This window comes from Opisthocomus hoazin, chromosome 28 (genome assembly GCF_030867145.1).
Source record: "Opisthocomus hoazin isolate bOpiHoa1 chromosome 28, bOpiHoa1.hap1, whole genome shotgun sequence".
In the NCBI taxonomy this organism is placed as follows: Eukaryota; Metazoa; Chordata; class Aves; order Opisthocomiformes; family Opisthocomidae; genus Opisthocomus; species Opisthocomus hoazin.
In genome coordinates this window covers 5230281-5256514 of record NC_134441.1, presented here as the reverse complement: position 1 = coordinate 5256514, position 26234 = coordinate 5230281, and the positions used below count along the sequence as shown (strand labels likewise).

Genomic DNA, 26234 nt, shown 5'->3' with positions numbered 1-26234 from the left:
TCCCAGACACTGCTGTTATTTTGGATTTCTTTTCATATGTGTGCATATGCGTGTTCTTCATTCCTGAGAATTTATGCACTGCAGTTTTATAAAGGAGTTGTTAGCTATTTGCATGCAGGAGTTCAATTCACTAATTTATTTCTTTTTTTATCAACCTGGCTGCTATTTTGACTTGCTCTGCACTCTTTTGTGTGCAGTTGAATGTATCATGTTTGTTCTTCAGACATTCTCTCTTCCTTCTCCCATGACCTCTTTGAGATTAATGGATTAAAAGTAATTTAGTAAGTAAATAATTTCTGGAGGATTTAGTGACTCTAGCAAAGAGTAATTCTTCCTGCTCTAATGCTCCTCCTACTCATGGCAAGAGTGGCCAGCGTTTAACTTCAGCTGATAAACTGATCAAGCTGTGAAAATAGTTTGTTTCAGTGGGAGAAATGTTACTTCAGCGTAGGCACATCACTTTAGAAGGCAGAGAGATTTCCCTGCACCGGTGTTTTAAGACTCCTTCCTTCCCTGATGAGCCTAGCAAAAATTAACATTATTTAAAGATAGAAGAGTTTGTTCATCCTGAGGGATGACATTTAAAGAGGGAAGGGGGCCTGCTTAGCCCAATAATTGCACCTTTTATTAACCCACCACTTTAAGCTCGGTCTAATGGCAGCCTGCCCTTAACAGCTTTCAACACATATGTTTTGTTAGGCTCTCAAAAAAATCAAAGCGTGAAGCTGGGGTTTTGTCATGTGACCTCTCTTTAGTTTTCAGACGCTGGAGTGTGGTGGATGTACACTTTTCAGAAGGGCTCCCAGACCTTCACGTGCACTAGTTGTGGGGAAAGAAATGTTAATGCTTGCCAGTGCTGTTAAGTACCAACATGGAAGTCAAGGACTTGTCAGGAAAACCTGAGTTTGTGGATTCCCATCCAAGAATCAAGACCTCTGTTTTATCAGAAGTGTTGGAAAGGCAGCTCCTAACCTATTGAGTCTCTTAGGCTTTGGAGACAGCATTCCTAGTGCCAAGACATCTACTGGAGGTGAGAAACTAAAGAAAGAACTAGAGTTTTTGTTCTCAAGGTGCTCTGTAGCACGCACACAGGTGTGCTGTATTTGTATTCTCTGTTGTGCCACAGAGTTTATCAGTCTGAAATCATGAGCACTTTATAGACAGAAGGACAGGGGTTCTTCTGTGCTTTAGCACTTCCTAATTAAGGAGGTTTAGCTGCTTGTGCTCTGTGATAATCTCGAATATAGAAAGAGTGTTTTAAATACTGGAATACCTATGTAAATGTAAATTGTGGTTAATGACTTCTGACTCCAACTATTTTATTAAGCAGATATGAAGGGTGGGGACAAAGAAAAGCTGAAAAGTGTTGTAGATAAATGACAAGTCCCCCATCGAAGTTCTCAAACTGAACGCATTGGAAACATTGCAGCAATCCCCACAGCACAAGGTACACTTACTTGTTTTTCTAGCAGGTAAGCTTTATGCTTGAAAGCAAAAATTCTTTGCTTTCTACCACAGTGCAGTTGCTTGTGCAGAAGGAAGGACACATAGAACTCGGTCTTCTCATAGAGTAAGTACTCAAGCATGGGTAATTCCTAGTTTGCAACAAGCAGTCCATTTGAGAAAGACCTGGTTACATACAAGTCAGGCTAAGGTGACAGTCAAGGTCTCATTAAAGGCAAAACCAACTTTAGCTACAATATTTTTACAAGGAGCTATCGAAGTTAAAAGCTGCCTTCTCTTCTAATTTGCCGTCCTTCCCATAGAAGTCAGATAAGATTGAGACAATTTAAAAAAACAAAGACAACCAAGATGCTTTTTATTTCATACTTTTATTAACGCATTTTAATTTAGGCTGGAACCTGCACTTTCTGAATAGGCCGCTTTGGGCTATTCATACAGCTTTGTCATAACAAAAGAGGTACCTTAAATTCATCTGTGAATGAATGTTGCCACATGCTGTGATTATTCAAAACATAGTGCTTCAGTGAAAGTTCAAATATATTTTATACACAGTGATTATGAAAATAGATTTTTTCCATACAATATTTTACGTCTGCCAGCTACAAAACATGATAAAGAAAAATAATTCGTTTATTTCTCTAGCCCTAGGAATCTTCTTCTACTGCAACATATACATCACTCTCAGTGAAAGCAATGAGGTGGGAGAAAGGACTCCAAAATCACACTGAAATATTTCCCTCGAATCTATAGGTGCATTTCACCGAGGATACGGTAGTGTCCTAGAGCCAGATCAAGAGGTCTGGGAATATGGAGGAAAAAAAAATCCCAATTCTGAACCACGTGACTGTGGGATTTTGAGTCCAAGAAGTTCAAGTCATATGCCTGAGTTAACCCAAGTTGAAAGTAAGGGAGAATCCTGTAATTCCCCCCAAACAAATCACATACTTGTCCTGATCTAATCTTTCCAGATTGATGGCAAAGCAGCATTTTCATGACAACTACTGAGACAACACCACTTCTGTTCAGACGACAGGAAATCCGCACTGCAAGTAAAAGGCAACCCACTGAGGTGACTATGGAACTCGAACCACTGCTAACCGTGTCATGTTCTGTAAGTTAGGATGCATTGGTTCTTAACTTCCAGTAATAGCTGTATTTCCTTAGATTCAAGGCTAGTTTTAACTTTGGGGTGTTTTACGTAAGCATCTGAGGTAAGAGTTCTTGATGCACCTTTGTTTTTTTTGGTATAGTTTCTTAATGTGCTTTTTGATTGTGTATAAAATAAATGTTTTGTTAGATGAGAGCTAGACTGATACTACAGTGGAAACAGCTTACTAAATGAAGTGCACCACCACTTAGAGATGCCGTGAGGCTTCCTGCACTGCAGGAGTCACACAGTTCTGTATTTGCTCACAGGTAAAGCAGTTGTGGAAAGGGCACTCTGCCCTCTGCAAGATGCTTTTACGGCCACTTTAAGCAGGCCCAAAGTGTTATTCTACAATCTGGCTGGTAAAAGGATTATGCCCATGCTTCCAAGGATTCAGTGTACAAGAGTATTTGCATAGAACAGTAAGGGGAAACAGGTGCTACTTACTCATATACTGGAATAACAACAGGAGGATGGAGAACGTGCTGTGGCCCCAATGCCTCTCTCCACTTTGGTGACAGAATTGTGTTTTCCTACATACATGTAATTCCCCACAAAGAATGAAAAATCTACAGGTACTCCAGTTTGGAGTGGTTAGGACATTTGAAAGCAAGAGAATTTTTCTTACTAGCTGTGATTGATAGTGCAATTTCACACTAATTTGTAAAGGATTAAATAAGACATCCAATTTCTGAACAGGGATGTTTTAGTTACATCTGCTGTGCAGGCACATGCCTTCAGTGGAAGCAGCTTCCACTGCACATTTTAGAAGATGATAAAGCTGTTCTATACCTGCATTCAAGCTACTGCAAGGCAATGTATTATGTATGATGACAGTTAACTACTGTTTTCACCCCAGAAGAAAAGAGTACCTGAACACATCCTGTGGACATTGACTAAGCCACATCTGCCATTTAATACACTACATGAATTAAGAAACTAACTGTAAATACACTAGTCTAACTGTAAACCTGAACTTTGTTGCTACTATACATGAATAACATTTTCTATTCATATTGCAGCTACAGATTTAATAAATAGAATTGCATATATTGTGCTTTATAAATTAAAATGCATTCCAAAGTGAGGCAATGCTAAACAATGAATCTATTTACCACTCCCTCAAACCAGCACACATTCTGGTTCTAGAACCAGCCCACTTCCTCACTCAGTTCACAAAGGTAGAAAGAGTGTCTGTTTCTACCTCCTAAACAAAAGCTCCTTCCCCAAGAAGTGATCAAAGAAAAGTTTACTTAGGCACTACTGCAAATGTAAGTTGTCTAATAACCGTTACTTCTAACTTAGTAAGGGGAGGAGGTGAAAAGTCACAATAAATGTTTTGATTCCTTCCTCTTCCGCATATTCTCTTCCCTATCTGACGCTCTGAGACATGTGCAAAGGTGTCAGCATCTCTTCAAAGATAGCTCCTTTTACATTAGATCCCCTCAAATTAGCTTCTTGTAGATCACAACCAGATAGATCACAATTCTAAAGGATAAAAGAAAAACAAATGTTAATTGAATATACCCAGAACTTAGTTCAAAACTTCACCGTAACTACATTTATACAGAAACCATATATACTTCCATAGATTCCAGTGTAACCTTCTAGCGTATCACTGGAGTTTTAGTTACTTCTTGTAAGAGAGTAGCTCCTTTTCACAGTAACCACTGGATTTATTTTTAAGTTGTTAGACTTACACTCTTTATATCAAATTATCTTCCAGGAGTTACTAATGCTTGCTGAACAAAGCCAGAAAGAAGCCACCTCTTGCAGTCTCACCAGATGTACTTCTCTAGTACTTGGGCAAGAACAGCCATGTACACAGCTTGCAAAATGAGCTAGTTTGTCTTTCTAACTAATAGGGACAGCACCATATCGTACGCCACCAGTCAGGTAAGATTCCATCATTATTCTACTAATGATGTCCCAGGATCAAAAAAAAAACCGCACAAACCCAGGCAACTTCATTTCACTTCAGTTCGTCAGTGGTGGCAGGATCTCACAGGGGGAGTTAAGTTTCGCAGTAATTCCACGCATCACTTTTGAGATGATCCAAGCCATTCCTGTGGCTTTCAGGTGCTGCCAAATCCAAGACTTTAGACTCACCTTCCCCACTGAGGCAAGAGTGAAGTGTGACTCCTTAGATCACCCATAGCTCACTAAGACTGAAAAAAGACTAGTTCACTCTATCTGGTTTGAAGCAGAACTTGGCCAAAAGCCAGCAATCCCCCAGATTTTACCAGCTGACTAGTTAGTATATGAAATGAATGACAACTCACTTCCAAATCCGTTCCTGCCAAAGTTGCTCCTCTAAGATTACAGTTTTTTAGTTTTGCATTTTTCAGCGTTGCAACTCTTAGATTAATTCCTGTCATTTGACTGCCTTCCATGTCAACACCTTTCAGGTTAGCACCTGAAACACACAAAGAGCAGTTTTAGGAGGAAAACCAGTCAGAAACACAGTAGCTCCAGAATGATGCTTCCTCCGAGCCATATAAATAGATAAAGGTCAAGGTAGAACTTGGAATTTAATGATTATATGGTCACACACTCAGGCTGGTATTTGCGGCCTCTTTTCATGAAACCATGGATTGTACAAACCACAGCTAAACTTTTCACGTGCCATGTAGACTTGCAAACACATGGTTCGACTTCCACAGAGTACCTAACAGGCAAAAACTTCCTACCTTCCAAATTAGCTTTAAGGCCTGACGGATCTTCAAAATTGCACCCTTTTAGAGATGCTCCTTCTGCGTTGGAACACAGCATCTTTACCCCTTGAAGGTTTGCACACTGAAAGAGACAGACATGTCAATGAGACTCTTAAAGCGCAAAGACGAACAATACTGAAAAATAATCAGAGTACAGTTTTCATTTCTGTTTCAGAAGTGAATCCTATTCAAGCACAACAGCCTTGTTACTGTGAGGAAGAGTACAAACTTGCAATACTATTACTTCTGTCATCAGGAAGGCAGATAATTCCCACCTACTGCCTTTTTTTTCCTTAAAATAGCTTTAAAAAGCTTTTGAAGTGATCTAACTAGAAGAATTGCAGAAAATATTGAAGAATTACATGGTTTACGCTTATCTGCTTGTTCCAATTCCTCTTCCCTTAAAATAACTGAAGGACAGCCCCAACTTTTCAAGACACAACAATTCTTACATCAAGCACTGATCCAGAGAGGTCAGCTCTTTCAAGATTTGCACAGCACAGGTTGGCATGCGCTAGGTTGCAACGGCTTAGGTTAGCCATCTTGAAGTTTATGTATCGAAGATCTAGACGTGAAAGATCTGCTCCACTGAAATTGAGACCCTAAAAACAAAACAGAAGATGAGGTGTAGCTCTGAACACAAAGCAGTTAAGAGCATCATGTGTATGTACATGCGTATATAAATATATACAGATACACACACAAGACCATCTATTCTACAACATAAGACTAATGAAATGTAAATGCAAAGCTATCAAGCATTGTCCTTGGTTATGCTAGTGCATTTTACATTTAAATAGAATAGCTTAACAAATTGCTCCTTCAGGAAACCTTCAATCTAGAGAGGAAAAGCAGCCCAAACAGTACACTTGAATTTCATGTTACGGTCCCTATGCCACAGCTTGGAATCAAAACTCAATTAAAAAGCAGGGGGAGCAAGCATACGTTGCTTGAATTTCATGTTGTCACCTGATGCTGCAGGATATTTCACCACCAGACACTGACATTACAGATCAAGACAAAGTCTGCATTTTCGCACCTGACATCGCAGCTCAGACTTGGTTGGGGTTGCCAGAAGGAATCGGACAAACTCCTTTCGAGATATAGGAGAATGATCTTCAGCTGGCTGTGAATTCTGTTGAGAGAGTTGTTTTAAAGCTAATCCGGATAGGCCTAAATTATACATTGCCTGGAAGAGCAGGACATGTGCATTTATCTATTAAAGAAAACAGCTTACCTTAATAGCTATTTCTAGATGTTCAATTAGTGAATCGATACCAAAAAACCTGGCTTCTTCCAAAACACCTAACAAAACAAAGCAGTATTGTTATTTACAGGGAGCCGTTAAACACGAGAGCAGTTTTCGTCCCTCGCTGGAGTCTACAGCCACACCAGGAGCATGCCAGAAAGTGTGGGTTAATCCATCCTTACTATTTGAGAGCCATCAGTTCAACTGACTTTCCCTATTTGTTATATCTTTTATATGTTTTAGCTATACTAACAAAGATGCACAGATCTCTTGTCAAAGTTTAAGGAGTCCCAAAGAAATGCATAAACTAGTAAAAATGACAACCACATACATTATATTAGATGTAACTGGACAGAGGAAAAGCGAGCTTGCTTGCAGCTAAAAGGAAAAAATAACTCAGAAAGGATGTTTCCAACACCAGTATCAGGTTAAAGATACCAAATCCAGAATTACAGCCAGATATTAATCCAGTAGGGAGAATTTTTAATGATCTCAAGATAAGTACATTTAAACAGTGTATCTTTATTAAACCAAGCACGTGGAATTGCAATGCTTGAGAATAAATTCACCAAAGGAAAATCCCAAAAGACTTAGATGAGCATACAAAAGTCCCACTGACTTTATGTTTACCTGAGGGCAAAGCTTAACCTCTAAAGAGTAATAATTTAGGAGATGTCATACAGGTAATACCTACCTAGCAAATTAATGCCATCATTTACAATGAGCTGTCCATGACGCAAATAGTTCAAAATTGGCTCAAAATACTCTGGACTGCGGTCAATTAGGAATGCTCCTCTATGATCTTGCTTATTTCCCCAAGCATCTGTTTCCACAACATATATATAATTAAATTTGATGTATTAATAGAAGAGCATTTGCTTCAGATTGTTACTACGAAAAGGGTACTGGATTATGAAACATTCCACTCGAAAGGGCGTTTCTTAGGCAAAGGGAAGGAGAATTGGGGGGCAGGGAGAAATCCCCTTAAAACAAACTTGCTTGTGCTATAAATAACTAAAACATTTTATCATATACATAAGATCATTGCTAGAATAAATGCAGCATTAAGATTTTAGTGTGTCCCCATTTCCTAAAGGCTGCCTCATACACTGTTTGCTCATTGATTCCGTTGACAAAACTGAGCAAAATGCAATAATAAGATGAAAATCCAAAATCAAACAAAAAAAGACCCCTAAATATTAACTGTGGATGGTAGTTATATTTTCAGTTTGTGAGATAAGCAATACACGGGCAACGGAGAAATAAAAAGTTATAAAAAAAAGATTACACGTTCTGCTTTGATGCTCTAACATACTTTTGGTAGTTTAACATATGAACAAGAATCTCAACTTGATAGTGCCTTTTGCCTATTTTGCTAATTTGTTGGCTTAAAAAATGAATTTTATTTCAATATACTAACCTTTATCTTTAAACATGTGGGCCAACATACTGTCAGGTTCTTTATTAACCAAAGTGCTCCTAGAAAACAAAGGCAGCACAATCTTATTTTTACAATCAAGTGTCTTCCTCAAGAGACGAACTTGCTGGTTGGAGTCTATTTTCTGCTGTTGGTGTGTGATATGCATGCCAACAGCTACAACACCATACTGATTTAATTTCATATAGTGCGATAACAAAATATGTTTCTGACCTGAGGTATCGTAAAGGTATTTCAAATACAAAGCACTTTGTTAATGGAGATATTCCAATGATAAATCCAGGCCTGTTCAGGCTTTTCGCCAGTTCTACTTCATATGTAAACTATTTAAGAATTGTTGCAAAATTGTGGTAGCAAATATGAAATAGAGACAAATTTGCAGAAGTCGGAGACCTCCTACTCCATGGTAAGTTAATTTTCTAGCTCTTTTGCAAGAGCATCTGAAGCCTCACCAACTGAACGTACACTACCAGCTGCTGTAACTACTTCACTGAAATCAAGTCCTTTAAGAACAAAACCAATTTTTACCGTGTAGTGGTGAAGTATCGGCCTCCAACATTGAGCGTTAGCCAATCTGTGTGTGACCCTGTTAGTTCTTCTTGAGGTCTCCCATCAGTCTGAGGATCTATGAAAGACAGTAATTACTAGAAAAATGGTGACTATTTGTGAATCCTTCATATGGTAAGAGGTATCTTCTGAAAACACCAGAAAATAACATTTTAGGTTCACATTAAAGCAAAACAAAACCTCTTTCCATTAAACAAAAGGTTAAACTTAAGAATTACAGAGACTTACCAATGAATGGTTCCCCTTCACAGACAAACAAAACATCATCATCCCTGAAATGGGGAAGGGGAGGAGGAAAAAAAAAAAAAAAAGATTAATCATAATTTTTTGTTCATCTAAGTGACAGTGGGAACCCCTCCTGATTAATTTCAGTTAAATGATAATCAGTTGCCATTAGAACTTCAGTATCTGATTTTTATCTTAATTTTGCAGGTTCCAGTGGACTGTAATACAATTGACTTCACTAGAGATGTTACCTGTATCAAGCAGGTAGGGATCACTTCTGTTACTCAAACAGTTTAGTTTCACAAAACAGTTGATTTTGTCCCCACTCTGGGAGCATTCTACGAAGCCAAAGCAACGCTAGAGTTTGTCTCCTTTTCAAAACACCCTCATCCAAGGGCTGACTAGAACAGTGGGATTTTCCTGGGACATACATTGCACTGCCAGTCAATACAGGAGGATGGTAAAAGGCATAAAACACGGCTTGTATCAAATTCTGATTCATCAAGACAGAAATGCTTTGAAGTTCAAAAGACAGTATTATTTTTCCTTGCGGTGTGAAAGCACTTTTGGGCATACTGGCTGGCAATGAGAAGATCTGTTTTTAGGCAAAGCACTGGTTATTGATTAAGGTCAGAGGATTACCAGGCTAGTAAGTCTCTTAATCCACATCCGTGATTTGACTTTTATTGGATAAGCCTTACCTAATCAAAGCGATATCATCAATGAGTCCACCTTTTCCATTGTACACACTGGTCGCTTTTATTCCAAGCTTATTACTAGCCACAGACAGCAAATCTGATAAAGTCCCGTACACAGCCACAACCTGTGGAAGAGAGAGGTAGCTACAGGCTCTGTGTTCATACAGTTTCTGCCAATTCAGACTTCTTACCAGGGCGATCAATATCTTCTTACGGGGGGAGGAAGGTATGTGTGGATCTTTACTGAAGAAAGGAAACGCACAGACCAGCTTTGATGCCAGAACCATAACTGCCTTGAAGCGGGGTGACTCGCGCGTCTCTTGCCAAAACTCAGCGCGCTGCAGTGGCAGCAGCAAGAGAAGGAGTGCTGGTACTGTAGGACTATTATGATACAGTTATTTATTTCTCTACAGAAATATTTCTTCTGTTCCGAGTCACGGAATCCCAGCATGGCAGGGGTTGGAAGGGACCTCTGTGGGTCACCCAGCCCAACCCCCTGCCCAAGCAGGGTCATCCAGAGCAGGCTGCACAGCACCGCGTCCAGGCGGGGCTGGAATATCTCCAGAGAAGGAGACTCCACAGCCTCCCTGGGCAGCCTGGGCCAGGGCTCCGTCACCCCCAATGGGAAGTTCTTCCTCGGGTTCAGCTGGAGCTTCCTCTGCTTCAGTTTGTGCCCGTTGCCCCTTGTCCTGTCGCTGGGCACCACTGGAAAGAGTCTGGCCCCATCCTCTTGACACCCACTCTGCAGATATTTATGGGCATTTCTAAGGTCCCCTCTCAGCCTTCTCTTCTCCAGGCTGAACAAGCCCAGCTCCCTCAGCCTCTCCTCGCAGGAGAGATGCTCCAGTCCCCTCCTCATCCTCGTAGCCTTGCACTGGACTCTCCCCAGTAGCTCCTCACCTTTCTTGAACTGGGGAGCCCAGCACTGGACGCAGCACTGCAGATGGGGCCTCACCAGGGCAGAGCAGAGGGGAAGGAGAACCTCTTATGAATTTATTTCTCCTCCCTAAAAACAAAGATTACACTGCCGTCACAGTAACTGCCTTCTCTCCGGAGGCGCAGATGGGAAAAATCAGGGACCGCGGATCGCGAAGAGCCGACCTGCCCCGCAGGGCCCTTCCCTAGGCCAGCTGTGCCCTGGCCGGGCCTGGAACCGCAGCTGCTCTCCCTCGGGGCCGTCACCGCACAGGCTGTGCCGGAAGAGCAGGGGCGGAGCAGGGTATCGGCCGGCTGTCCAACAGCATCGGCGTGCGGGGTCGGCTGGGCACCGCAGAGCCCCGACGTCCCGCAGGGTTCAACCCGCGCGCGTCCCCCGCCACCCGGGACCCCCGCGCAGGGCCCGAGTCCGTGGCGTGAGGGCGGCTCTGAACTGCGCCTCCAGCAGCCTAGGCTCCCCGCGATGCCCCTCGGCGTTCACTGAGGGCACCTCAGCACCGCAAGGGCCGGGCCCCGGCAGGCGCCGCCAAGCCCGGGGAGCGGGCGGCGGGAGCAGCGGGGCTCCTCCGCCGCGGCCGGGAGGGGCGGCTGAGGGCTTCTCCCTCCCTCCCTGCCGCCGAACCAAGGGCGGGAACCCCGTCGGCAGCGCGGCGGACCCGTCCCGGCGCCGAAACGCGGGAACTGCCCGCTCCGCTCGGCCGCCCCCCTGCCCGCCCCTCACCTTCCCGTTCCGGGGGCTGCCGTTAACGAACAGCGTGACCCGCCTCATGCTGCGGCGCCGACCCTCTCCTACCGCCAAACCCGGAAGGCAGCGATCACTGACCGACATGAGCCGCAGCCAATCGCAGCCGCGCCGAGGCGAGCCCGCTGTCCAATAAAAAACGCGTTCTGCCGGAGTAGCGGGGCGAGGACGGGCGGGAGGGTTGGGCGGGGAAACGCCGGGGGGGGGGCGGGCCGGCCGGCAGTAGCGCCGCCGGTAGCCAATCAAGGGAGGAATAAGTCCGCATATTTGCATAAAGCATGACTGGCAGTACATTCGCCCTTGATTGGTGCGGCCTGTCACGTGGGCGCGGGCCGTTGAATTGACTTTTTTTTTTTTTTTTCAAATCGGCACTTGAGCGCTGAGCAACGGTCTGTGATCCCTCCGCGCGCGGGGAGCCAAAGAGTCCCCCCTGCCCGGGAAGCCCGGTCGGCGCCCGGGGACGGGGTGCGGCGCGGGACCGGCTCTCGTGAGCCGCTTTCCCTCCGTGCACCTTCGGCCGTGCTGCCCGGTGGCCGTCGGGCGCCGAGGGGTGGGCGAGGGGGCGGAGGAGTACGCGGTGGTGCGGTCCGGTTTGAATGCCGGCGGCGGGGAGTGCTGGGGCGGGCCTGAGGGTGAGGTGAGGGGGCGCGCGCGGCGGCGTCGCGGTGAGGGGCTGGAGGGGGGAACACACGCTGGAAGGGTGTCGGGGGGGCGAGTGCTGAGGGGGCGAGTGCTGAGGGGGCGAGTGCTGAGGGGGTTGGGGGGCCCGGGGAGCGGGGTGCGTGGGAAGGGGCTCATGCTGGACACCGATCCCTCGCACGGCCCTGTCTCTCGTCGGTGTAACCGGGTTGATGCAGGCATCAGTTTGTAGTGTGGACTTCAAAAAGTTGCGCACACAGTGTTTTAACGGTTTGTGTTACACAAAATAGCAAAAAAGGCTTATGTTGGTGGAACCGAAGTTTCAGAGTCATGTTATGGAATTCTACATTCTTAACCTAAAATCCAAGCAACTAAACGTGAAAGATGTTAGCGTCTTAAATTTTCCAATTAAACTGCTAATACTTGTTGCAACACTTCTAGCAAAACGGTTACAGTGTGACTGAGCTGAATCTATTTTATGCTAACATGAAGTTTAAGTTTGATAAGCAGCGAAGGCATAGCCTTGTATTTCCTTACTTGTGAAACGCTTCTGAGGCAGGTCGGTATCGCTGTGCATTTTTCGTTGCAGTGTTAGCCGTGTCTGGCTTTCTGGAGGTGAGACTTTCCCTTGCCACCACGCTGATAAACACCTTATGCCAGGAAAAACCCAGACTGGGTGGAAGTTTGAGAATGGTAGCTAAGTCTTGCTCTTAGCAAATATGTATTAATAAGCTCTTTTTCTTTTCGATAGCTGTCTGTAACTACAAGAGAGCAAAGGCTGACTGAATGTTTCTTAAAATAGATCACTAACAATGCACAGACAATCTAAGAATATAAATGCTTCCCTGGAAGTTGAAGAAAATGAGGACAGATATACTGAAGAGAAGGAAGAGGCCTCTTTACCTGACTTGTCAGAAGACCGGAAGATTTGCAAAGTGGCTAAATCAAAAGTCATAAAGGCATCCAAGAAGGAGAATTTAAGAGATGGGAGCCAGGCTCAGTTGCAGAAATGCACTCTGAAATTCACCAAGGACCTTGAGAAGGAATCGTACCACAAGAAGGAGGGTGGTGTTGGCTGTCAGTTTACTGAGTGCTTTTTTGATACGCTAAAAGGGGATATGGCTGGTGAACATACCTTGCCCTTGAACAGTATGGAAAATTTTTCAAGAATTAGACCTGTTTCTTTGGGGGATGAATGCTACTTGACACCTAATAGGGACAAAGCAGAAGAAAAATCTGATTGTGGAGTATCAGAGAAACAGAGGAGAAAACCTGTTGATTTTGCAACTGTAACAATTGCTGAATTTGGAATTACTCAAGAAAGTTTTACTAAACAATCTATAGGTAAGGCTATAGTGACGAACGACTTCTGTCCTTCTCAGAGGGACATTTGGAGGTCATCTAGTCCAACCTCTTACCAGAAGCTTCAGTTTAGGTCAGGTTTGGGTTGTCTGTCGGAGTTTGAATATGCCCAAGTATAGAACGGTGATATGATGTTGCTGTAATTCCTTATTTAACTCTTTCCTGTCCAGATGATTAGGTGTCAATGAGTTTCACAAGGGAGTAGTAAGACAAATTCTGCAAGTATTGGTAGGCAGTTTCTTAACTAGTAATTGAAAAAGTAACAAAAAAGACAGCTCTTCACTTAGTATATAGTTTAGTTAAATACGAACTTGCTTTTAGGAAGTTAATTTATTTTTGCTCAGGAAGGTTTCTTGAGCTGAGCAGCTAACTTTGGATGTTTTCGTAAATAGCATAAATCACTCTTAAAACAAAAAGGAAAAAAAATTACCATTTTAAAGCTTTAGGTATTCTTACAAAAACAATGTCGTGTGTCGTCCCCCCCCTCCTGTCCCCATTTCAGGTAAGTCTTCAACTCCATTAAAATTTAGACGAAGATCAACAATTGGAATACGGGGGTCACCAGAAAATAACAGTCTTATTCGATACCTTGCCGAACAGAGAAGCAACAGGCAAAAAGCAGCCTTTACACAGGTGAGAGTCTTTCTCAAACATCTAATTGTCAGTTTAGTTCCCCCCAGGAATCAACGTACGCTGGCAGAAGGAGAAGGCAGGTTTTGGGAAGAAGCCAGTAGAAGGAATAACCAAGGCCTTAATTTTGTGGGCTTCCCTTGGACACCTTACTTCAGAATAAGTGGATGTTAGAAGTTTTGTTTGTGTAGAGTCTGGAGTCTTGTCTCCATGTCTAGCTTGCTCATAGATAGTAACTTTTATTTACCATAACCTTTACTTGTCTGTATTTGCCATGCTTGATTTTTGGTTAATTAAAGTGTTGATAGTTCAAAGTGAGGTAAAAACTACCATAAGGGACTTGGTTTTTAATCAGACTTGTTCTTAATTCAAACTAGCATAGGCTGTCAGAAAACAAATTCTGGATATGGTCTGGAGGGACAGATTATGAAAGGCAGTAAAACTTAGCAGGTTTCTTGATACAGTTCCGTTTTTGTGTATTTTTACTGTACAACTGAAATAGCAGCCATATGAAATACAAGATTTGCTTCTTCTCTGAGTTTGTTTTATGCTGAAGTACAAATACAAAGTAATAAAGCCCGTGTCATCTTGGGTGGGGAAAAATGTCTCATGAGGTCAATTTTGTCTTAGCAGGTTAGTCCTTTTAAATATGAGAATGTCAGGTTGTTGAAGGACAAGATAGATGCCTTTCAAACGTCTTTTAAATCAGTAGAAGAAGCTGAAGTGGAGGCTGACTTCTCTGGACTGCCACAAGTGGATGACGCTTCCCAGGAAGCAGGCTCTCGTGAGTTGATTGTATTTCTGGTCAATGATTGATCTTAAGCATCAGGTCCTTCTTGAGGCCAAAAAGTGCGAAACTACAAACACTTCATATAAAACAAAAAAATCTTCAGATATAAGGATTGGCACAGGTGTTTTTTGTGTTGGTTTGAGGTTTTTTTGTTTGTTTAAATCCATCTTATTTCTTAGTGCATCCTGAATTACGGTTTCTCAGAATAACCCGCAAAGAAAAACAAAGAGTAGTATTTCTTTGTGTCTGTTTACTTAGTTTTACTTTCTTGATTTATACCATCGAATTTACTTTTCACTAAGCGTTAGCGTTTTCACGCTTTTTCCATGAAACTGAGAATGGTTTTTATGACAACTGGTTTTAGCTGTTGTAATGGTTATTTCTCTTGATTGTGGTGTGCAGACTTTTGTTTAAGAACTTTTAAGTGCAGTAATTTGAGAAACCACATCACATTACTGTGGTGTTTACATCCTTATTTCTTAACGAAAATAGCAAGTATTGCAAAAGCAAGTCAGGGCATACTATGGTAACTGTGAGAAGATGATAGTGTAAAACAAACTACAGTGTTTTACTTCTTGTGTTGATGGTCTTAATAACTTTTATATGAAAAGAATAACTTGCGTTGTTTTGAAGATCTGGTAATGTTATTTTCAAAGTAGAACTAAAAAAATGCATGTGTTTTAGCTTTCAGAATCTCACCATGCTTTTGGTGAAGACACACAAAAAGAGCATTCATTGAAAAATCTGAAGTTTGTCTTTGTGGTCAGTTGTTTGGTTTGTGTTTTGTTATTAACTGTTGTAGCTCTGAACAAAGTACTTTTTACAACAGAGCAGAATCTGGATCAGTGGAGTGAAAAGTTCATGTCGGACAACAGTGGAGCTGATTTGAAAGAAAATTTAAGACAAAATTTGACCAACAGCAGTAAGTCTGATACCAAGATGGGCAGCATCTCGTCTTCACGCCAGGATGTGGCCGTCACTGAACCTGTTGCTGCCAGTACAAAGGTACTTATAGAAGTGTGGGCAAAGAACATGGAGAACACAAATAGCACAGCAGATCTCGTAAGAAATTTACATTGTCAAAGGAAGCAAAATCTGACATGGACACTGATCCGTTTGGACTGACAGAGAATATAGGTTAACCTCAGATCCCTGCTGCTGGGTCTTCTGAGGCTGCGCTCAGTTTTCTTTTACATGCCAGTGTTCAATGTGGATGCTGTAAACTGTTCTACTCAGTAAGATTATACTCTTATAACCACATGGAAAAGGTTATTTTAGTCTATTAATAAAATTTAAATATATCTTAATTCTTTTGAAACAACAGCTGTAACTATGTGAGAGATCAGCTCCACAGATATGGCAAATACAGCTTTTTCCAGATGTCAAAACCAACTTTATTGATCATTGGGATTACTTCAAATGCAGTTTTTAATCTTCACCTTCTATCTGTTTGGCAGTTATTTGATATTCCTTGCAAAAAAAAGGACATACTTGTATAGAGATGGAGAATTTAGTTTGTCTTCTGTATAAGTATCTCTAGTGAGGTTTTTATTGGTGTCATATATAAAAACAGTGAAGATGGGGTCTGTTTTGTTAGGTGTGTCCTCTGATGGTGCTGGACCACCATTTGATGTCTAATCCTTTGAAGTATTTAGCCTTGTTGTTTGGGGAAAATAAATTCAACTGAAGTAGTGGATGATTGAGAAAACTCTGAAATCCTTGTCTATGGGATTAAGAAACTTCATAGTTCGTGCTATTTTAAAAGGCAACATTTGCAAGTAGCTTTTTATTTCGATACTGTGTTGTGTGGGTGTGTATATAAATAAATGAGATGTATATACACATACATGTATATAATCTTGTAACTTTTCTCTAGGAATGGATTTATGAGCAACATAATCCTACTGAGTCATTGGAGGCTGTTCTAATTAGAGATATCTTAGAAACAGGCCATGGTAAGAGGATTCATCACTACTATAGTCTTTTTTATATTCTTATTAGAAAGTAAAAATACTTAGAGTATTTGTGAGGAAGTGTTTCACAAGCAGTCATCCCATGTCTGTCATCTTGTCTACAGTTTACAATGCAGTAGAAACCTGATACAACTTTGACATAAAGGCTGATGGGGGAGCAAAAAAAAAGTACTGCAAATAATGATCTGTTCACGTGCTGCTGCAGAGGAGGCTCAAGTCCCAGTTTAAAAACTGAATTAGGCGCTGATTCAGTACAGCATAGCATTAAACATGTTTTTACTTAAGCACAACTTATAGGAATGAAATAGCTTTTATAAAAGGAGCTGAGATATTTGGAAGGTGGGGTAGGGCCTCTTGGGTGGTATGTTAGCAGTTTGATTCTGATAGAAAAAGCAAGCTCAAACTGAGATGCAGGCTGGAAATAATTGTTCAGAGTTTTCCTTAATTTTGCTATTAGGCCATTTTTAGGGAAAAGTGTAGCTGAGTAGTTCATGCCTGTGAAGGAGTCGGGGATGTTAATGTACAGAGTCCCTCTGTATGTACATTAGAGAGTACTTTCTTTTTTCTTCCACAGTTTACGTGGGTGAGAGAGAAATCCTTACGCAAAATGTTTTTTCCTTCATGCAGTGGTCCCTTTTTCCTTTTGTATATTTCTCAAAATAAGAAATGTAAATGTGGCACAGTAATAGCAGAAATTTAGAAATGAATGGATTTTTTTTACAGAATCTGTGGAGATGTGTACATTTCATGTTGCTAATACTAAAGTCTTCTCAATTTTACTTCAGTCATTAATTGTCATATCCATACTTGCTCTGAAGTTTGCAGTTCAGATCACATCACTACAGACATTAGAGGTAACATTGTATCCGATCTAAGCGGAAGGAAAGTTAGTTTTGCAGAAGAAGCAAGCCTGGAAATATTTGATGAAAGCAAGCTACCTATCACACCACTACGAACAGGAAATATTTCATTAAATGAACATACACAGAATGGCTCCCACCTGCGATCTGTATTGAAGAAAACGCCAGTGGAGCAACTAGTGGATAGCACGCAGGTTGGTTAACTGACTTACATGGAGGTCCTGATACTAAGGATGAACTTCTACATTCTGTCATTGTTGAACTACCAGAAGCTGGATTGTGGTTCAAGATAATTTTTGACTAATTGACATGCATCAGAAATAATTTAATGCTGTCAACGGATATTTGCTGTTTGGTCATCTTGGAAGCTTTGTTTGAAGCTTTCATGTTACGAGAAGACCCATATGTATGTTGCTGACTTTTATTCATTTAGAAAACAAGCAGATTTTTGAAACAATAGGAGTGATTATTAAATGTTGCTTACAGAAAAAGTTATTTTCACTTTTGATTTTAACAAGGATGATACTTTAATTAAATGGTACTGAATAGCTGATTGTATCACTTAAATTTGATAGGAATACCCGAACGATGCAGTTGACAGAGGAGGAGGTGAATCTCTCGCTGTCTCCAATTGTGCAGAAATCTTTGAAGAGCTGCAGACAGGTCAGATCGCCCTTTTGTTTTTTAAATAGGCAGAGCATTGTGTGGGGTCATGAATTTTTGCCTTTTCGGTAAATCTGAAGAATGATATGCATTAACCGCCACTGAAGTAGCTCATGTGTGGCGTCCTACTGCATGAAGTGGAAAATAAGGTTGCCAAGGAAAATAATATCTATTTAAAAAAAAAAAAAAACCCTACCAAAACTTCAGGAAGTCTCGAATACCAGCATAGAATCACTTATTTTTCGCAAGTTTCTACTCTTGCCAACTGGAACTTGTGGAAAAGCTTTTAATTTGTAGTCTTCAATTTTGTTTCTTCCTTGATTTTTGATACCATGATAAAGCTATACTGAAAATTCTGGTTGAATCCACAGGACATGTGAAGGTGGTATTTTGCTGTTGGGGTGTGTGTGTGATTTTTAAGAGAATATTAAGACCCATAAAAAGACCTTGGAAAGTCTCTGCTCTATGAAAGTTCCAAGTTCACTAAGCAATCTATGTATTTTATTACAATAGAGAAAACTGAAAGATGTAGCTCCGAAAAGCCAAAGAAAAAAAGAGTTACATTTGGAGAAGTTCTAAGCCCAGAAATATTTGATGAAACTTTGCCCGCAAATACTCCATTGCGCAAAGGAGCAACACCAGTTCGTCATCTGGGATTACAAAGTAATAGTCTTTTTGCAAGGTCAAGTCTCACTGAAGAACCATTATCCCAGCCGAACTTTGATTGCAGTGATGTAAGTTTGTTGTTGGTTGGGCCTTTTTTTAAGCTATAAAACTAGCCTCTTTGTCTCTGCGAATGTTCAATTTCTGTTTAATTTTTTCCCTGGTCTGCTTGGGTTTGGAAAGAAATTGCTGAAATATTAAAACAGGGTCTGCTTGAAGCTTTAGAATGACATTGAGAACTTTTGCTTTATGAATGCTAAATAGCCTTTTGTCCTATAGAGCTATGTTTAAAGCTGAGTAGCACACAAGAAGTTTTTGCCTTGGCTTATTCATATGTTTTTGATACTGTATTTCTTTTTGTCATATATAGCAAATGAGCTCTAACATTCTTTAAGGAAAAAAAGCAAAATTGCCTGGCTGTTCCGAACACTAATGGACAAAGTGTTTTTATAAATATGTTTCTGGTACCATACATTGCTAAAAAACTCTTTTGTTTAAAGGAATGTGTTGAGCCTCTTCAAGAATTAGTGGAGGGTTCTGTTGCTGCTGAAGATGTCTTACCTGTTGAAAGTGCAGAAGGTAACTCCAACATGTGTTTTTGTCATTAGACAATACATCTTTTTATATCTGAAAACTGAGTGTTTTGTTTGTTTGTGTTTATACAGGAGATATATTCCTATTTTGCCAAAATTTAAGTGCTCTTGCTTCCTTGTGAAGGTCTTTGCGGTAGCTGCAGTGTTTACCTGTTGTTTAGGTTAACTGAATGTTATTTGACCTTGTAGTATCTTTCTGTGAAAGTGGCTGATCTAATTAGACTTACTGCTTTAAGTAATTGGGTTTACTATCTTGATTCTGGTATTGTAATTTTGATGGTTTTAAAATGGCAAGTAAGACAACAAGAACAAAAAAAATTGAAAGGGGGTTGTGCATCTGCGTGTATGTATCTCTGTGAAAGCTGTGTAAGTGCTAATTATTTTGTTACCAAATCCTCACAAGTCTTGTTTTTCTCTGTTTTGTAAAGCAAGCTGTTAAGTTTTTTTTTTCTCTTGCCATGTTTGATAGTTTACATAGAAAATGTTACTCAAGGCCAAGATGACTAAACACACTGTGCATAATGCTAGACATTATGTGGATAATTTCTTCAATGTGCTTAACTTTTTGTGTTGAAACTGAATTGATACTCTTTTTTTCTTCATATGTAATAGCAGAAACTGACAAATCTGATATAACAACTCATTTTTCTACTAGAAGGAAGGTAAGTTTCTTTAGTGATGATGTTTGTTTGATCGGTTTTTTAACTTCTTTAGACAGAATTATTATTTTTTTATACTTCCTGATGCTTAGAAGTGCTTTCACAGCCTCAGGTATGAGGATTATATATATTCAGGTATATGGAAATATCTCATGTTAGTGCAGGTAATTGTTCTAAGGCAATCTCATTTTTGAATGAAAGTGATTTTCCAGTTATTAAAAAGACTTTTGGTTATAGCCTGACAGTGAACTTTACTATTTCTATTGAATTTTCCAGGAACTTTTCCAAATAGTCTGACAACATTTACAAGAGATTTATTCATAGACTTCATAGAATCAGGGGCTTCACTCGTGGGAATCTAAACAATTATAATCACAGAAAATTGAGGAGAATGGAAACAAAGTTTTCTGTCTGATTTTTGTATTTGTTTTAATTTCTTTAAGATGCAGGAACACAAGATAGAGACTAATAAAGTCAGGTTTATTCTGCAAGCTCTAATGACTTTTGGTATCACTGAAAATGCCATTGTGTGCCCAAGTCCAGTGCTGAAGGTCTTCAGTCTTGTTAACCTTTTTGTCTGCTCACCGTAAGGCAGACAGAATATCATACATGTATCTCTTCTGGTTGCTGGAATTTTAATGTGCGTAGAATTTATTGTACAAGAATTTCTGTCAGAAATGCTTTCAGACTTCAGTGTTGTATCGTTCTAGTGTGCTTTATTGGAGGGGGAAGGCAAAAAAAAAAGGCAATGTGAAAAAAGTAACCCATCTTCTCTGAAAGAAATAGCTGAAGATGAAAATGTACTATTTTCTCATTAAAATGTCCTTTTTGTACAAATAAAACTATATTGTAATGTGTGAAGAGACTAGCTCTATAAATCTGAATTTCCAACTGTGTCCAGCTCTTGTGACCTCATATATGAAATAATGGTGACTAATTACAATGTGATTCTTACAACTGTTGGACTGTGGTGTATTTTTAAAAAAGCAAGCATATGCATGCGCATGTATGTGTGGACCCCAACAACTTCGAATTCATGTTCCGCAACAGTGTAGCACCATTTCAGAGGGGAGTGATTTTAGCACCTCAAGAGCCACAAATACTAAGAATGCTAAAGAGACTAAAAATCCAAGAAAGAAAAAGATTCAAAGACAAAATCATGAAACCACATCTGCTACCAAAAAGACACAAGTAAGTGACAGCCCACTGCAGATGACGAATGCTGCCTTTATTTCTCTATCCAGGTGTCTCTTCTTGGGTGTTTTACGTGATTATTGTGATCTTTGTAGTAAAAATTTTCTACAGGTTGTTATGTTTCCCATTGCTACCAATATTCTCTTCTTCATGCCTATCTTGTTTTCCTGTACTTACCGCCACACCTCTCATTCTTGTTGCTTAAGGCTGGCTATCAGGGTTTAAATACTTGCAGAGCAAAAAGGATATTTTATGGAGGTGAGGGGCAAGGGGGGGTGTCACTTTTCAGACTTCAGGGATGGAAAATGAGTTTATGGTTCTTCTCTTACCAAGTGTATGCAGTAGTAGTTCTTTGAGCTTGCTCAGTTATGTGCTAGTTAAGTATTGTAAAGCTGTGAGACTTCTGAAAGATTTTTGCTTTTATGTATTGGAAGGGGAAGCACGTATTCCTTTTCAAACTAAGCGTGAATGAAGGATCTGTAGTTTTGAGCTGAAAGACTAATTGCTTTGGCTTCTAGATGTGGTTAAATTAAACAAAAATCAGATCTCATGTTTGAGAAGTAATCTCTTTGCTTTGAGTTGTTAGATTAATTTGTAGATGGCAGAATGAGTGGAACCTCCATTTTAGGGGAAATGATTGTTATCCATCAAAATCCAGTAACGGTGTCACTTATTTGTTGGAGAATATTGTACAGGATCATTATAATTACATTGTGCTCTATTCAGTGTTCTCAATCTTTTCAGAAAATAAAACGTACAGGCTATGGGAAAAGAAGAAAGAAAAAAGTGAAAAAATCTTTATATGGGGAAAGAGAGATGGCTTCTAAGAAACCTCTTCTCAGCCCTATCCTTGAAATTCCGGAGGTTTTCTCTTCTACCTCATCTCCAAACTCACCAAAGGCAAATGCGTTTTTTTCAGGTAATGGGGTTTTTAGTTTTGTTTTGCCTCGCTCTTTCTGTTGCTTTTAATTTTTTGTTTCAACAGTTACATAAAAATGCTGTTGATAGGTATCTTGAGCTCTATATGTAGGTAAAGAGCCCGGTATACATTTTTTGGTTTTAATTGCTTCTGTAATAGTAGAGTCTAGAGAATCTAATAGATTAGTAATCTACTGGATAAATTTAACTCTTGTTGGACTCCAGTATAATGCTGACCAAAAAAAAACCCAAACCAAGCCCCTCTATACTTTGACTGGACCTGGTATTTTCAGTCTTTAAAACTGGTAAGTTGGGCATGAATAGTTAAGTGATGTGCAGTAGCTTTCTGGTTTGGGTTTCTTTTTTTTTCCCTACACTAGTTATCTGGAATGTTTGTATAGAAGGTTTCTTTTGTGTAAGTAAAATACTATAAAGCTTTTGTTGTAATATTTAAAGAAAGATTTTGTACATTCACAAGTAGAGTCAAGTAACCATGTGTTTATTCTAATTCAGAGGATGTATTTTTAGATAATGCCAAATCCAGAAATGCTCGCCAGGATGTTCAACAGAAGCCAGTGCTTGAAAGAAAAAGAGGGAAAAAGATCTGGGCAGTTGATGCGCATTCAAGCTCTAAGGCCCACCTGGACAGTGTAGAAGCCAGCAGCTCCAGCGATGCAGTGCTTCAGGGGTCGGATGGTGATCTGAAGTCTGTTGCTGGCATTGATCATGAGGTAACTGATACGCTTAAGAATACTACTAGAAAATAAGTTAGAATTGTGCTTGTTGTTGTTGGATCAAAAAAGAAATGTTTTGGGGAAAGGAAAAAAACCTGCAAGAGTGACTAAACACTGGAACAGCCAGCCTGGAGAGGCCATGGAATCTCTGTCCTTGGAAGGAGGTATTCAGAACTCAACTGAACAAGAGTTCAGCCGGAGCCTGGCCCCACATTGGAGCAGATTCCAAGATACAGGATTGTATGTGTGTGTTGGTTGAGGTTTTTTGAGAATGCCTAGACTTGGCGAGGGAGACAGTAGCAGTTGTTTAGTTGTCAGCTGTTTGAAACCAGTTTTTATGGATTACCTTTTGCCTATGTTTAAATTTTTTTTTCCAGCTTATAAACATTGTGCCAGATGCGAAATGTGTTTCTGATACACCTGACTATTTCCAACAAGACAAAGAGATTGCATATGTAAAAGAGGCAAAAGAAAGTGATTCCTTATTAGAAAATGAGAAATTACGAGGAAATCTCCTAAATAAGGCAGAGTGGCTAACGGGGCTAGAATTTCTGGAACAGCAGGACACAGGTGTACGTGAGGGTGCCCAAAGAACTCAGTGTCCGCAAAAAGATGCTGTAAGAGGTAGTCCACCAAGAAGCAGAAGAAGAAGAAGTAGTGCCATCTATATTCCTCCTGTTGAAAAAGTGGAAATAACTGGAAACAATCTTCCAGTTTCTGCTTTTAATGTGGAAGAAGTTTTATCTGCTCCTCAGCTGAAAAGTGACTCCATACAGCCTTTTAGAAGAAAGAGCGATAACAGTGGTGAAAAAAGAGTGAGGCGCAGCATGAGATTACATAAAGATGCAGAAATTGAAGGACTTGCATGGATTCAAGTACCCAGTGAGACTGAAGAGAAGCCTCACCTGCTAGCTTCTGCTTGCAAAATCAGGAGAAGAATAAGCACATCCATCCTTACAGAATCTGAGAATATTCATCATAGAGAACAAAATCTCATCCAGTTTTCAGCATCAGGGAAGGAGAACAATGACTCTGTTCATCTTGCTGATGGTCCCTGCAGAAGATGGAAAAGGAAAAGCATGTGTGTATCCACGCCTCAAGAAACAAGAACTTGGTCTCAAACCCGGAAAACGAGCATAACAAATTCTGTATATAAGAAGGACAGGAGTAACCAAAAACACTATGAAGGAGTAGAAATACCTCTTGAAAATAACTCTAACATTTAGTGAGGTTTCAGCTACCTCTGATTATCTAAAGTGAAGGTCAGTATTAGATTCTTATGTTCTCACAAGTGCTGTTTTCTTCCCTCTCCCACTTGTATTTCCTTACTTACTATTTCCTTATTCATTTTCTGGATACTTAGAACTGATTTTCCTTGTCTTGATGCCTAAAATGCTTGAAGATCAGAACTGCAGGGAAGACCTAGCTTTTGACTCGGAGCATTGGTCTGGTAAACAGTCATGGCAGGTAATCAAGAGGATAATAAATTTTTCTCCCATGATGAACTGTATTTTACGTCACCTCTTTATTGCAGTTTACATCCTTGCTTACATGTTTGTATGCTTTAGTGCTGTCTACAGAGCAATAGCAATTAAACACTGTTAGTATTGTAAAAAAACTCGACAAATGACTGATTTTTCTCTGCAACACCAAGTTCAGTCATTTCAAGAAGGCAAAGACTAATTGTGCTCAGCTGGAAGCGTTGCTCTTAGGGGCTAGTGAGTTTTGTTGCAAGATACTGCAGTAAGACAATATACAAAATTTGAATAATGTTTGTGTGTGCATTTGTATGCATGTTGTCACAGTCTGGAATTTTCTTGTGTTTAGATAAATGTTTGCAGGTGTGGTGCCCGCACAGTAGTGTGGCATTCTTGCCCTTGAAACTTAGTTGTGATTGTTAGACTGGATGTGTTTAGTCAACGGTCTTGCTACACTTGCCCTGCTCTCAAATGCACAATCAGTATGTGAAGTTGCTAAATGGAGACATGTCAGCAAACACGTGTGGCTCTCAGCTGTGTTAAGAGGAACAAATTTGATAGTTCAAAAATATGGTCTGTGGTGACAAGTTACTTTTTGGATGACTGGGAGTTGATACTAATCCATATTTTGCTGATAGGGCTCTTTCCTCTTTTTGAAAGAACAGGATTCAAGCTAAAGATTTTGTTATATTTTGGAAGTTTAATTGAAGTAGATAAAATGTGAATAGTAGTTAAACTATGATGTTGTAAAGTATGCCCTTTCAGCTAGAATTGCTTGAAGTGTTAGTGTTTCTCATGTGCTTGATTATTCCTTATAAATTGCTTTTGAAATCTGCATGAATTTTCTTCCAGATTTCAAAAATATCATTAAAAAACCTCTTGAGATTATCTGGAAATAAGAAAGAAATCACTTCTGGCTTGAAGGGGAGGCATAGAAGGCAGGGAAGCTGTTAGCATCTTCTGAAAACTTTACCTTTGGGGCACGAGCAGGGGTAGAGTTCCTATAAGTAAGAATAAATTTTGTGTTGAAAAGAGTTAATGAATTCTTCTCTGGTGTGAAGGTTGGTCATTTTTTTTTAATTAAAAAAAAGTTTTTAAATCTTTATTGTATATCAGATCAATTTTAAAAAAATTAAATTGGCTAAGGAATGTGGAACATCCATCATACAATAAAGCTGTACTTCATTTCTGGGCACTTCCAATCTTTGGTGTGTGTGTACTAAATACCGTGCATGTTATTCAGTGGTTGATCTGTCATCTTACTCTTTTCATTTTTCTAGTCTGAACAGTGTAATAAAAAGTGATGACTGTAGGTGGTCTACTTAAACATTTGCTGTTGCTTTCATTTTTCATACAGTTCTGTTTCAGCCCTAGTGAAATACCTGTGCCAGCTTGAAGGAAATAGCTTTCTGTTGAAAATGATCTCTTCTGTGACCTTGTTTTTAACCTTATTGATGTGGAATAAAATACTTCATGTACTTGGCTGCTTTTATAAAGCTTAAAAACAGAATAGTTTCATTTTTGTGCATGTTTTACTTTACAGACATCATCAGTTTTTCCAAATACAAGAAGTCCTAAGGCAACTTGAAAGGAACTTCACTACTTAAATGCTGTTCATCTTATGCTGCTTTAGAAACATTACTGAAGCTATCAAAACAGCTTCCACGATGTTCTATTTTCCGGTTTGCTTTTGTCACAATGAAAATTTTAGGTTTGAAAACCGGATTGCAATAGTTACTTGGGTTGAATCTTGTTGTGGTAGCAGTATGGTGGCTTACCAGGAGAGGGCAGGCTGACATGAGGTTTTTATAGCTGTAGCTGAATTTGGAAATAATAGCATAATGTACAAAATCTTTGAAGACATACTAGCTAAGGTTAAAATCTAAAGCTCCTTGAGA

At 40.1% G+C, this 26234-nt stretch overlaps 2 protein-coding genes across 5 annotated transcripts; one reads left to right on the top strand and one right to left on the bottom strand.

Annotated features, from left to right (window-relative positions):
• Positions 1-1819: 1819 nt before the first annotated feature.
• On the bottom strand, positions 1820-11258 carry KCTD9 (potassium channel tetramerization domain containing 9). Of its 2 annotated transcripts, XM_075444758.1 has the most exons (12): positions 11160-11258; positions 9506-9627; positions 8808-8851; positions 8541-8637; positions 7995-8053; positions 7269-7397; positions 6563-6630; positions 6365-6460; positions 5778-5927; positions 5302-5407; positions 4894-5027; positions 1820-4099 (listed from the first exon to the last, which is right to left on the bottom strand). In XM_075444758.1, exons 1-12 carry the CDS (start codon positions 11205-11207, stop codon positions 3983-3985), a joined length of 1170 nt encoding a protein of 389 aa, XP_075300873.1. In that variant the 5' UTR covers positions 11208-11258; the 3' UTR covers positions 1820-3982. The 2 variants fall into 2 exon arrangements, with proteins under 2 accessions (XP_075300873.1, XP_075300874.1); XM_075444759.1 differs by lacking the exon at positions 7269-7397 and having other exon boundaries at positions 11160-11235.
• Positions 11259-11656: 398 nt separating this feature from the next.
• CDCA2 (cell division cycle associated 2) lies at positions 11657-25717 on the top strand. Of its 3 annotated transcripts, none has more exons than XM_075444653.1 (16): positions 11657-11730; positions 12571-13163; positions 13684-13814; positions 14445-14595; positions 15431-15606; positions 16478-16556; positions 17393-17628; positions 18010-18097; positions 18611-18831; positions 19261-19339; positions 19969-20015; positions 21063-21203; positions 21951-22125; positions 22638-22855; positions 23236-24120; positions 24222-25717. In XM_075444653.1, the coding sequence occupies exons 2-15, from the start codon at positions 12632-12634 to the stop codon at positions 24082-24084; spliced, it is 3123 nt and encodes a 1040-aa protein (XP_075300768.1). In that variant the 5' UTR covers positions 11657-11730; positions 12571-12631; the 3' UTR covers positions 24085-24120; positions 24222-25717. The 3 variants fall into 3 exon arrangements, with proteins under 3 accessions (XP_075300768.1, XP_075300769.1, XP_075300767.1); XM_075444654.1 differs by having other exon boundaries at positions 19966-20015; positions 22653-22855; XM_075444652.1 differs by having other exon boundaries at positions 19966-20015.
• The last annotated feature ends 517 nt before the right edge of the window (positions 25718-26234 follow it).